The sequence below is a fragment of the Lontra canadensis genome, unplaced genomic scaffold (assembly GCF_010015895.1).
Source record: "Lontra canadensis isolate GAN:19392208 unplaced genomic scaffold, GSC_riverotter_1.0 scaffold1, whole genome shotgun sequence".
NCBI classification, from domain to species: domain Eukaryota; kingdom Metazoa; phylum Chordata; class Mammalia; order Carnivora; family Mustelidae; genus Lontra; species Lontra canadensis.
In genome coordinates this window covers 130,301,647-130,314,884 of record NW_022630995.1, presented here as the reverse complement: position 1 = coordinate 130,314,884, position 13,238 = coordinate 130,301,647, and the positions used below count along the sequence as shown (strand labels likewise).

General features: G+C 41.3%; 1 protein-coding gene and 1 long non-coding RNA gene across 2 annotated transcripts in view; one reads left to right on the top strand and one right to left on the bottom strand.

Annotated features, from left to right (window-relative positions):
- MARCHF1 (membrane associated ring-CH-type finger 1) overlaps window positions 1–13,238 on the top strand; it is an 863,493-nt gene that overhangs the window by 836,260 nt on the left and 13,995 nt on the right. The window contains exon 5 of the mRNA XM_032863636.1: window positions 10,262–10,409. Within this exon, the coding sequence (XP_032719527.1) occupies window positions 10,262–10,409 (148 nt within the window). The remainder of the gene's footprint in view (window positions 1–10,261; window positions 10,410–13,238) is intronic.
- On the bottom strand, window positions 10,730–12,321 carry LOC116871154. The gene is made up of 2 exons (XR_004383339.1): window positions 12,236–12,321; window positions 10,730–10,914 (listed from the first exon to the last, which is right to left on the bottom strand). It is a non-coding gene; the product is annotated as an uncharacterized LOC116871154 (long non-coding RNA).

Genomic DNA, 13,238 nt, shown 5'->3' with positions numbered 1-13,238 from the left:
ACTTGTCCGTCTCTTTCTTTCTTTCTTTCTTTCTTTTTTTTTTTTTTTGGTCCTGCCCAAGTCATCTTCATATGTGATATCATTGCACCCTCTAGTGGACGATTTTACTCAGCAGCAATTCTTTTTTTCCCCTGAAACTACAAATACCTTGCTCGAAACTTAAAGGAAACCTCATCTCTCATGAACTCCTTGAGAGGAAACAATGAGAGATCAGGAAAAGGTTTATAAGAAAAAAAATGTTTCATATAAAATCAAATTCCTGTATATGTAGATATACATTTAATATGTAATATACATTCTATGAAAAGAGAACATTGTAATCCTGATAAGTTTGAATGTAATACAGCTAATATCCTTTATACAAATATTTAAGTGACTTTGGATTTACTGGCCATATTTTTTAGTCTATTTATACCTGTAATATTGATATTCTCACATACCAGTTTTCATACCAGCACATCAGTACAGTAACTTGGGTCTTCTAGATTGTTCCCTCTGAGCATCTTTTAGTACTCAGTGGCCCTTGAGACTCCTTGAGTCACCCCTAAGAGCCACAGCTCTTAAAGATTCAGAAAACACAGGATGTCTGTTTTTTACCTTATGGCTTCTGTCTCTAAAAAACTTCGGTTACTGATGCTAATACTTCAAGGGTCACAAATTCAGTTGCCCACAGGCAGCAAGTCCGTAATATAAATGAGTCAAGTAAGAGGGCTGTAAACCAAACAGGGTGGTGGGGACGAAGGCAAACTGAGTTTGTTACATTTCAAGGAATTCAAAAACTAGTAATATTTTTGAGACTACGGTGGGCCTAAGAGCCATATGGAGCTTTGTTTCATAAACCAGTTAGGGACCCCTGGCTTACTCAAGGGTTTACTAATGCTAACTATGTATGGATGTTATTTTCTATGATTCTAACAAATACCCTATATAAGAGATGATATCATCATCCCAATTCTACCCATGAGAAAACTGGAGCTTAAGGAGATAGGTCACTTGCCCCAAATCAGACAGCGGAGACTTCCTGCCCATGGCTCTGATCCAGGTGGACCTGACCCCAGAGTCTGTCTCGGAAACTTCATTCCAGAGCCTCTCTGGGCACGTGGCTTCTTGCCTGGTTGACCTGACTGGCACGTCGTGCTTCTCACCTCCCACTCAGAACCCCTGCTCCTACCCCGACTCTCCCTGTTCCCCCTGCTTCTTTACAACATCTGTGTTCGCCTGGCCTCTAATGCTACTAGTGTCTTTGCATTTGGATAGTTTCCCATCTGGTAATTTACACTTCTGTCTGCATCAGCATGATTCTTATTAACTTATTACTCACATTGTAAACTAATGTGACAGTCATATTGATACAGTTTATTTTCACTACTGTTGCTTTAAATAAGTGCACCTTCTAGAGCTTTACAAAGGTATTTCAGTGATGCTTAGATTTCTTTGGGATAGCTTGGATTTGCCCTGATAGAACACCTCTACTTTTCTACTTAACCAGGCTGTTTCCAAGTACTATTGTAAATGCTGTAAAGTCATACCAACTCTTCTCAGTAAAGTACTATTGTATCAGTCAGCCTCCAAAAAAAAATGTTTGTTTTTGAAAAGCAAATGTTAAGAGCCATCGTGTGTAGAAACCCAAGTTAATCACCTTTTGAGGAGAATAAGCTATTTCTTTCACTTATCAATTCTCACGTTACCAAGAAGGTAATTTCCTGGGTTGTGCAATCATGAAGCTAGAATAGCAGCCAAGGGTCATGTTTCTGGATGTTTCCTATCAGGCTGGCTCTCTTGTTCGCCTTTACTCAGGAAAGACATAATTATAATCCACACACCCACATTAATGCTTTCCATTTATCTGGAATGTTTGAGTCTCTTCAGCCTTTTATGAAAACCGTCTTCCAGAACAGCATCTCTTTGGGAAGCCTTAACATAACATTTTGAATTGAATTTTCAAACAAAAAGAATGAAAACTAACCAGGCATATATCGCAACGTGTCATGTATTTTTTTTCAATCCTAACAGAAAAGAAGCTATCATTGTGCAGCCTTTTGAATGATTCTACCTAGTTTATGAAGAGTAAATTATCCACTTATCCTTCTTTGTACAAATAGTTAACAAAAACAGACTGTTTTTCCCTGCTATGAGATTCATCATTCAGAAATACAAACAAATCTATTTGTACTTGGAAAATAGATGGGGATGGGTGGCTTTGACTGCCTTAATTTTGTGTGAACAAATCCCAGCTCATCCATTCTTCACCCTTCGGTTATGTTATCAACATGATGCATTAATCTAGAAGGTAAAGACAATTGAGATTTAATTGAATATGACGCTGCAAGTTCCAAGTTATGATAGTCACTAACATTTATTGAATTCTTGTTAAGTACATGATACTGATCTGCACTTACGTGTACTTAATTCACTTTAACTTGACCCTGTAAAATAGGTACTATTCTTATCACGATTTACAGGAAAGGAAATGGAAGGACAGAATTTAAATAACTCACCCAAGACTACCGCACTTAGCGGTAGAGTCAGAATTTGAACCCAGAGCCCTCGGTTTTTTTTAACAAGTGCCCCTCGAATCTCAGACACAGTAAACTTGGAAACTGCATAGCTCATTCCTCAGTGCTGGATTCAGCCAGGCCTGGGTGTAGAGATTGAGAATTAGCTCCCCAGAGGATTCTGTTAGACAGCCAAGTCTGACAAGTACTTCTACTTATAAAAGATTCCTAGAACTGAATATTTTTTATTAAACGGAATAATTTTTATTGCCCTCCGTGTTCAGGTAATGTCCATTATTCAGCAACTCTAAATCCCAAAGGAGACAAACTGAGTGGTAGTAAAATGATTGATTTGAATTTCCAGGTGTTCCTCCTCTTTGTGGAAAAAAATGTATAAACCATTTCTCACAGAGACTGCCAGTTACTTGCAGTATTATCTTTACCCAACCTGGATATCCATGATTGTTTCCCCAACTCTAAATCAGCATGTGCTCACATGATCCCAAGATGGCAGCTGTTAATCCTATACTTGCATTTCACTGGAGGTTTGGAAGGCTCATCTGGACACATGACCCACTCCTCACTCTTTGTGCTTGCATATTTTTTTGGGATATGGGTCCTAAACCCTCTTGCAGTACAAGACCATTCCTCTTGTCCTGTTGTCAAGAGAAACAGAGGAGCTACATTCAACCAAAAATAGAGAATTCCCCTTCACATGGAAGATGAAAGATGTTAAGTCAACCGCATCAGAGGTGGACCCAAAGTGGAAGAGGGAACTATGGGGGAGGGGGAGGATGATTTCAGGAGATTAGAGTAGTCACACAGGACGTTTACGGATATAGTACTTGAGGATTGGGATCTTGGTAGGAAAACCAGGAGATCCACGGGCACAGTTATTTGTAATTCTCTTGAGGGACAAGTTTGAATCATGGATGCTTTCTCACTTGTGTCAGATAATGAGCACCTTAACTAATCAGTGAACTGAACCAACTATCCACCCTCCACATCTCAGTCTGGTTGTCTTGTTTCCCATCTATAAAGTTTGTAGAAATATCACTAAAAGAGGGACGCCTGGGTGGCTCAGTCGATTTGGCATCTGCCTCTGGCTTGGTCATGATTCCAGGGTCCTGGGATTGAGTCTCATATCAGGATCCTTGCTCAGCAGGGAGCCTGCTTCTCCCTCTGCCCCTGCCACTCCCACTGCTTGTGCACTCACGCTCTCTGACAAGTAAATAAATAAAATGCTTAAAAAGATACATTACCTAAAGCCTGAAGAGGTCACAATTTTCTTTCAGGGTTTTTCAACCCATTTTTAAGAGAGAAATGATTTACCAAGGCATATCTGTGAACTTGAGGATTCATTAAGGTCTCAAGAGTTATGCCTCATAAATGTGAAGACTCTGTTTGGTTCTCTCCCACAGTATTTGAATTATAACTAAGAAAATAAGATTTTAATATGTTCTCATGTGCCATAACACTAATTTGGAAATCAAAATTAAAAATGAAATAGTTTTAAATAAATAAATAAATATGAAACAGTTTAGTGATTAATGAGCTAACATTGAATTATTTTATTTCAAACAAATTCACTGATTTTGAGATTGTTTATTCAACCTGAAATATTTATATCACAGCCAGGTAACCAAACTGGTATGCTGATCTCCCTTTCCTGGACTACTAATTAGTTTATGACAGGGAGTGGCTAGTGCTCTTTCTAGCCTAGATGCCATTCAACTCTGCCAAGTGTCAGGAGACAGGTGCTTCTCAAGGTCCACCTTGCATCGGAATCACGTGAGCGTTGGTTGTAGGGCCCCGCCTTCAGAGTTTCTGATTCAGTAAGTTCGGTGCGGGCCCAAAACATTGCATTTCCAATGTTAAAAAGCTCAACTCAGGCATATTAAAATATTTGAGAGTTTATCTGAACAAAACTAGTTTGAATCAGGCAGTCCAGAACCAGAAAGTGTTGGGAGTGCTTTATCCACGGGATCCAGGGGAGAGACGTACAGAGAAGGTGCAGGAGCGGAGAGAGGGAGTCGTCTGATTGGCGGTAGCTCATAGTCTAGTTGGCTGCTGGTGACTGGTTGTCCTTAGGTTTCCATTTCGGAGCCTTCAGGCAGGTATAGGGTTAGATTTGGGTTGGCTTAGGCAGGTTGCCATGCCATTAGAGCCACCTCAGCCCGGTGGCCTCTTTCTTCAATTAATTTAACACTAACAAGACCCAAGCTGATGCTTCTGGGGAACACTTTTTAAGAGCCCCTGCCGTGGGAAACAGACCTTACATACAGAGAGCAGACTGATGGTTGCGGGAAGGAGGGTGGGCGGATCAGGAGTGTGGGAAGTACGGGCTTTCAGTTATGGAATGACTAAGTCACTGGCATCAAAGGTACAGCATAAGGATACAATATAGTCAATGGCCTAATAATAGTGTATGGTGACAGTTGGTAGTTACACTTGTGGTGAGCAGAGGGTATGTATAGACTTGTGAATCACTCACTATATTGTACACCTCAAACTAATGTAACGTGTCAACTATTTTTCAATCAAAAAAAAAAAAAGAGGGATGCCTGGGTGCCTGGGTGCCTCAGTCAGTTAAGCGTCTGCCTTCAGCTCAGGTCATGATCTCAGGGTCGGGATGGAGCTCCACATCCGGCTCCCTGCTGAACCAGAGAACCTGCTTCTCCCTCTCTCACTCCTCCTGCTTGTGCTCTCTTGCTCTGTCAAATAAATAAAATCTTGGGGAAAAAAAAAAAAAAAAAAGAACCACTGCCCCACACCAATGGGCCCTCTAGAAACTTCACCAATATAGGAAGCTTCAGAACTTTGGCAGGGTTTACTTGCTATCCTCGGTAGAGTGTATCTTACTAAAGCTTGCAGATAATGTAATCAACTTTAGATGTGTTGTCCCGGGTATTATTTTCACGCACATACAGTAAAACTCTACCATATGATAAGTAGGTTCAGAATTTTTAAAAGTGTTATGACCAGAGGGACAGTTAGGTGTGGTTTTGCATTTATGCTGGGTTGCTGAAATGACCAGAAAGAACTGGGAGCTCCTGAGTCTCGTTCTCTGCAGGGAGAAGGCTTGGTTACTCTTACGGTATGGACCTGGCGCCACCTAATGGTTGTTATTTGCTCCATCATTCAATAGACTTGCTGATAATTCTGGTTGCTAAGGATGTTAAAAAACAAACTGAGGGTTTTGGAGGGGTGGGGGGTGAGAGGTTGGGTGAGCCTGGTGGTGGGTATTATGGAGGGCACGTATTGCATGGAGCACTGGGTGTGGTGCATAAACAATGAATTCGGGAACACTGAAAATAAAATAAAATAAAATTTTTTAAAAAGTTAGAAAATGTAGTTGGAAATACGTCAAGGAAGAAGAGGAAATGGAGGAGTAAAGCAGTCCCCAGCCCTTGTACCTTGCTACTGTGCAAGTGAAATGCATTTATTCTCCACTGATACGAAGATTGACAGCATTCTTATTGGATGGTATTTTTTATTTTATATTTTAGGACAGAATGCAAATACAAGTAATTATAACTAGAAAACCTGCACAGTTTGATTTAGTGAGCACGAATGGAAAATTGCACAGAAACAATGTTTGCATCAATTTATACTTCAATTTGGAAGTCCTCAGAAAAAATCTAGTTGTATAGTTCTGAGTGAATAACAGAGCTCTGCTCAATTCTTTCTGTTGTTGAGGGGTTTCAGTAAGGAACCAAAGGGCAAGAACAATAAAACAGGTACCAAAGACCTAGAGATTGTACAGCCTACAGCAAGGTGCAAGATCACCTGTGTCAGAGGTGCTAAGATGTGCGGCTTGGCCCACATTAGCTTATCCCCCATTTTGAATGAGTTAAAGAGGACCTGCCGACAGATGGGGGTCAGACAGGAGAGCTGGCAGCGTAAAGAGTTGAAGAAATCAGAGTGGTATGTTGTGGTGCATGGCTGTCCCTCAGGGCAGGAAATGGGTCTGCTGGCTTCTCAGCTACACCAGCTTCCTTGAGTACACCTGGAGACACATGTGTCCTCTTAAAACTGAGGGACTTGAGGATGGATATTTGACAGGAGCCTGAGTAACCTAAGGAAGAAAGGCAATGGCCCACTGCCCTGCAGCCAGGAGGCAAAAATGAGGCACAGAGAGCTGTGTGTCATCTGTGACGGAACAAACGCTAACATTTTCTGTGTGCCCGTGGGCAAGGCCAACACAGAGTCCTCTCCTAAGTGGACCTAGAAGAACTCTCCAAATGAGAATTTGCACCCGGAACAAGTGCCCAGGCCAGGCTGACACTGCTGCTGAGTGGCAGGTAACCCACCCAGCCACCTGACACTGGGAAAGCTCTCATCCGTCCCTTCAGAGAGATCCCAAAGGTCAACATCATACCTGGGCTCATGTGGACCTCGGCACACACTGCTTCATAGAACTGGACAGGAGGTACAAAGGCTGTGTGCATCTGGGCAGATTATCACTGTCTTGTCACAAAACCTTGGGTGAAGTGGTATTTAAATTTCAGCATCCCAAATATTAAATCAGAGCCCCTCCACGGCAGCTTTGTTAAAGTAAGATTTCTATCCTTGCCCTCTCGATCCATTCCTCAGTGTAGAGCCTTGAAAAACGTATTCAAACTTCAGCTACAAACGTGAAAACACGAGGAGATGGCTGAACATTTTTAAAAATACAGGGATTGCTGTTGGCGCTCTGTGCGGAGTATTGGGTGCAGTGACGTCGTCTTCAGGGAGAGGGCGCTGTGGCATTGCACTTACCTGTGTGCTGTCTCCAATTCCTGAGCAGTCCTGTAAGAATTTGTAAGGGAAAGCAGGCGAGTCTGGTGGTCCCTTTGCACTTCACTTCCCCTTAACATGCTCGGAGCTCAGGAAGTGACAGCTTAGGAGAGTCTAATGTCTGGAAGCAGAAGGAGTCTTTACAAATGGCTTGGTCCAGCCCTGTCAGCCCCATGGATGTTTCTTTCTCTGGGGCTCATTACATTTGAAGAATGTGTTTCAGCCACTCTGTCAAAATGCTCCTTAGATAAAAGAAGACACAATTCTTAAGGTTCTTTTTCAAGCCAGTTTTGCAAATGAGTGTTGATTTAGTCTGGATATTCTGTTTACTGAAAGTATTTTCATCCCCTGGGAACATTTGGGAAATTTGAATATGTAAAGCCACTTTTCTGCACCATCCTGCATTTTTTTATTGACTATAAGGTAATTCACAAAAGTTACTAAATCACAAAATGCTATTGCCAAATGATAATATTCTATTTTATAATTATATAGGCTATTCAGATGAACGTGACAATGGATGGATGACAAAAAAAGAATTTCAAAAATCAATCTTTCACAAAATTGGAGCGAACTTAGGATAAAAGCTAAAATACACATAATAAAATCTTCTCAGTTCAATGCTGATTAATTAAAAACAGATCCTAGATTGAAGCACCTGGTTTTCCCAGAGCTGCATTACCAAGATTTCTCCATTATTTATTTGGAATAATATACAAAATATAGTTTAAGGGAATAAAAGTACAAGATGAAGTGTAAAATTTTTAGTTCGCTCTAAGAACTCCTTACAAGGAAAACCGTGTTGACGACGAGCCAGTAGGAGGGGAATGGATGGTGTTTGGAAATGAAACATTTATTTCTCTAAAGTGTTTCCCAACCTTTCCTGAACATGATGATCAGGCACTAAGTGCTGTACCTTCTTACTAATGAAATTATAGGATCTTAATTGTCAGACTGGAAGGGAAGTTAGGAAGTATTAATTTAATTCTTTTATCAGGAATTGCACTTGACAGCAAATAGCTGAGTCCTGAGAAATAATGACTCAATCAGGCAGAGCTTTGTTTTCTTCCCATATAAGTGGGCATCCAGAAATGAAACATGGCTTGTTGGACTGAGGTCTCCCCAGTTCTCAAGACTTTTCCTTGACGTTGCAAGGTGGCTGTTGGGATTCCCACCTTTAATTATGAATTCCAGGTAACAAAGAAGAGAAAATGAAGGGAAGGAAGAAGAGGCAGCTCCTGTGTCTGGAAGACAAAAACTCGATACCCCAGTAGATTGCCATCTCATCTCATTGGTGGAAACCAGTCATTGCCGACCTCTGCTGGGGAAGGTTGGAAAGCAGCTTCTAGCTGGGCAAGATGCCAACCCTCACAGAATGAGTCTGTTGGTAAAAGAAAAAGGGAAGAATGTATCTTCTTCCCAAACCTCTCCATCATAACCTATGCCATAATCTGCCACTTGTGGAGATGAGGAAACTGGCCCAGAGAAGTTAAGCAGTTTCACTCATGCCTCCAAGCGGGTGGCATGGCCAGGACTTACAGGGCGGTAACATATGCCCTCTTGCCTTTGGCTGAGTTGGGTATGGAATTATAGGTGGGAGCCCTGGGAAAGGAATAGGGTCATCTGAAGTTCTAAAGCTTTTGCTTTAGCAAGAGCATAATAAGAATGGGAAATATGATGATTTCTTAAAAGTTTGGCACATCAGATCACAGGGATTTGATTTTTCTTTAGAAATAATACAAAGAGCAATTTAAAAAAAAGAAAACCCAAACTGAAATCTTGCCATTTGCAATAGCATGGATGGAACTAGAGAGTATTATGCTAAGTGAAATAAGTTAATGTTAATCAGGGAAAGGCAATTATCATATGATCTCAGAATTTGAGAAGCAAGACAAAGGATCATAGGGGAAGGGAGGGAAAAATGAAACAAGATGAAACCAGAGAGGGAGACAAACCATAAGAGACTCATAATCCCAGGAAACAAACTGAGAGTTGTTGGGGGGTTATAGGGGAGGGATGGGGTGGCTGGGTTATCGACATCAGGGAGGGTATGTGCTATGGTGAGTACTGTGGATTGTGTAAGCCTGATGAATCACAGACCTGTACCCCTGAAACAAATAATACATTATATGGTAATAATAATAATAAAAAAAAAGAAATAGTGCAAAGAAAACTAAAGACACAATTCCTAACCCAGAAATGAAATGATACAGTAGGTGTCAAGGCATTCAGATTTTGAGAGTATGTTTCTCCAGAGTAAATAATGGACACATTCCTTCATATAAACCTGAACTTGACCCTGTGAAAATTGTGGCTCTCTTCTGTCCCTGAAGGGAGCAGCCCTCAACTTTCTGAGGAGTGTTTGACTAAGGGACAGTGATTTTGAGAGTAATAGTAGCAGCAAATCAAGACTGTGCTTCAAAGGATGAAATTTCTCCCATTGGCCAGATGATAAAATGTGTTCTCTAGGACAAGGGCTGTGAGCAGATGGTAACTTTCTCTCACAGATATTATTCAGCCATTCAAACACTTGTTAATGTATATGTTCAAGAATGTAACACTGTATCTAATTAAGTATTCATCCAAGAAGAATCTATTTATTACTATTTATAATCTACCACAAGGAAGTGATATGCAGAAACCTGAAAGGAAATGTTTTCTAAAAATTGTCCAACTGTAAAACTATCTCATCTGTGTCACAAACAAGGAGACTACAGGCTAGTGAAACAGAAATTACTTAATTTAATTTGTTTGGAGAACAGGAAGATATTTGTTTTCATTTTAATATATATTTAAGTTATATATAACTCCAGGGGTTATGATTCCGTATCTTTGCCACACAAGACTTATTTGAATGTTGTCATGTTGTGTGAAATTGTGGATATTTTATGATTTTCCTCCATTTTTGGTGTATGTCTGGGATATAAATGGGGAGCAAAATTCCCTAGCTAGAAACTCAGTGTTGTGTGGTTCATTTATGATTGCAGTGGGAGAAACTACAGATGACTACGAGCGAAAGGAGGAAAATATTCTGCTCGGTCACATTCCACGTAATTGCGATCACCTGTGTGGTTTGGTCTTTGTATGTATTAATAGATCGGACGGCAGAGGAAATCAAGCAAGGCAACGATAATGGTAAGAGCACGTCTCATTTCCCTTTTCTCCTCTTGGATTCTCTGATGACACCAGAGGTGGGTGGGGATCCTGTTTCCCTGTTAGGTCTTCAAGTGTGATACACCAGCAAAAAACAGTACCAGCAATTGTCTTCTCCAATTATGTTATAAATACTCGGATCAGATATCCAGGGTTCCCCAGCTGAGATACAAGATTTATCAAGTCCAATAAACCTCAGTAGGGACAAATATAGAGATGTCATCCATCCCTTCAGGCTTTTCAGGAGCTAAGGATCCTATTCTGCCTGATATGAAAAGACAAACAGTTGTGAAAGTGGAAGGTTTTTTTTTCATTTTATTTAATTCACCATAGTTGTTGCTTCTTTTAAAACATGAGTAAGATGATACTCTGGTAGAGAATGTGTTGTAGTTTATTAATTAGTACCATATAATTTGATTGAGTAGATTAACACCATTGTTTGAAATTTAAGCCATGCTGAGTTAAATTGTGAAGGATGATGTCAAATCTGCAAGGAAAGACATCTAAAAATCATTAAGACAGATTCTAACATCTGAAGTGGATAGGTTCTTTGAAATAGAGGGGGCAAAGAGGTGGTTTTTCTTTACTTTTGGTACTCAGCTCATTTCTCATTAGGCTCTACCCGCTTCTTTGTGTGGCCTAAATCAAAGCTGGTAAAAAAGTGAGAAAAATTACCCGAACCAACCCCACCGTTCACCCTGAAAAAAAAAAAAATCCCACAATATTAGGCCACTGGTGAATTTAAAAAGAGAAATTGTTTAGATGCTAATACTGTAAGTTTATAGTGTTCTAAAGTGTGCTTCCCTCAAAAAAAAAAAAGAAAGAAAGAAAGAAAAGAAAAGAAACTGAAAGAAAGAAAAAGACAGGAAAAAGGGGAGAGGAAGTGAGGGAATGAAAGAGGGAAAAGAATATCAATAGGGAAAGTTGTTATTCTGCATTTCTTTGTCTGAATTCAGTAACAGAAGGGACGGATGTTCCATTCTTACGCTTGCCCGCATGGTGGCAGCAGTGAGCAGCGGCAAGCGTTCTGCGGGGCGCTGGAGAAGCCCCGTGGGATGAAGGGACTGTGAGGACCTGTCCCGTCGGATGCGCGGGGACGTGGTTTACGTAGTTTAAGTTGGGGTGGGGGGTGAGGGACCTGCAGTTCTCGCTCTCTCCTGAATGAGAATAAAAGCTAGAAAAACGGGTGCGGGAGGTTTTGTTGTTTTGTTTTTCAGTTCAATATTACATTGATATCTACAATTGTAGACCGTTTACAACTACATTCTACATTATTCCTGAGTTACTGGATTAAAAAATGTCTGTTACATCCCTATTAATAAGTTCCCTGCGGATAGGACCCCCCTCCCCTTTTTATTTAACCCAAGTCCCTATAGTTACAGGTACGGCCCCAAACTAAGTAACAGAAAGTGTGCCATACACGCAGCAGTCGTGTATGTATGGGAAAACAAAGAGGCGCCCCACCACCGTCCCCACCTCGGCTCACCCAGAGTAGGGTCTTTGGCCTCAAGTGTTTTCCTCAAGAGCAAAGGCAGATATGGCAGCCAAAGGCTTCATATCTTTAGAGGTCTGGTTTAGAGTTCAGTGCTTGAGAATCCTAAATCGGCCCGGTGTAGCCTTGCCTTCCCCCAGCGGTGACCCTGATGTGGTCTGGTGGTACCAGCCTGCAGAGCTCCTCGTGGTCTCTTCTAGCCACATGCAGGGGAGGAAGATTAAAGGCACCTGTCCTAGACATAACAAGAAGCAATCTTGTGTCCTTCATATGTAGACAGTTCCGAACCTCTCTCTCTCACATTACTCAACCCCACCTCTGAGACAGAATAGGATCATTCATCCTGCAGTGAACAGGACTATCTCAGCTTCAGCCATCAGAGTCTCCAGAACCCAAGAAACCCATGAACCCAAGCTTCCTTCCATTTATCTCATTCTACCTGCTCATTCTCTAGTCCCCTTGGATACCCATGCCTTCCGTTGTCATTTCCATGCTGGTAACCAAGCCACACATTTATCTCCAGCTCGTACCGCACTCCATCCAGATCATGCATCTACCTCCTGAACCTCTCCATTTAAAGGTCTTCCAAGGGATACCTGGGTGGCTCAGTCGTTAAGCATCTGCCTTTGACTCAGGTCCTGATCCCAGGGTTCTGGGATCGGGCTCCCTGCTCTGCGGGAAGCCTGTTCTACCTCTCCCACTTCCCCTACATGTGTTCCCTCTCTCGCTGTCTCTCTCTGTCAAATAAATAAATAAAATTTTAATTTTTTTAAAATAAATAAGGGTTTTCCAAGCACCCCAAACTTAGTGGGTCCAAACTCATTATCTATTGCCACTGACCGACCACCCTAACACCTGTGAGAGAGGCATTACTAACACCTGTTACCAAATCCAGTCAGGTTTTCATTCCTCATCTCCCTCTCCCCTGCTTCCACCCTCATTCAGTCACCAGATCTTATTATTCTACCTTGTAGGCCTCTGGAATCTGTCCTGTCTCTCCTTACCACTGCTCTCATCCTTTTGCAAACTCTCCTATCTTTTACTTGAAAACTGCAACAGCTTCTTTACTGGACTTTCTCCATTTCTGTCCACCTTTAACCCAAGCTCAATAATGTACTCACTGCAAATTTACAAAAATTTACACATCTCATTACACCCTATACCTAGTCATTACTCTTAAAATACATCCCAAATTCTTCAGTGGGACTGTAGTGTTCCCTACCCCACCCCGCCATGACCTGGTTGTAGCCATTTATTGTGAACATTCCGTCAGCCCTGCAGATCTATGTCTGGACCCTTGCTCAGTACTTCCCTCTGAA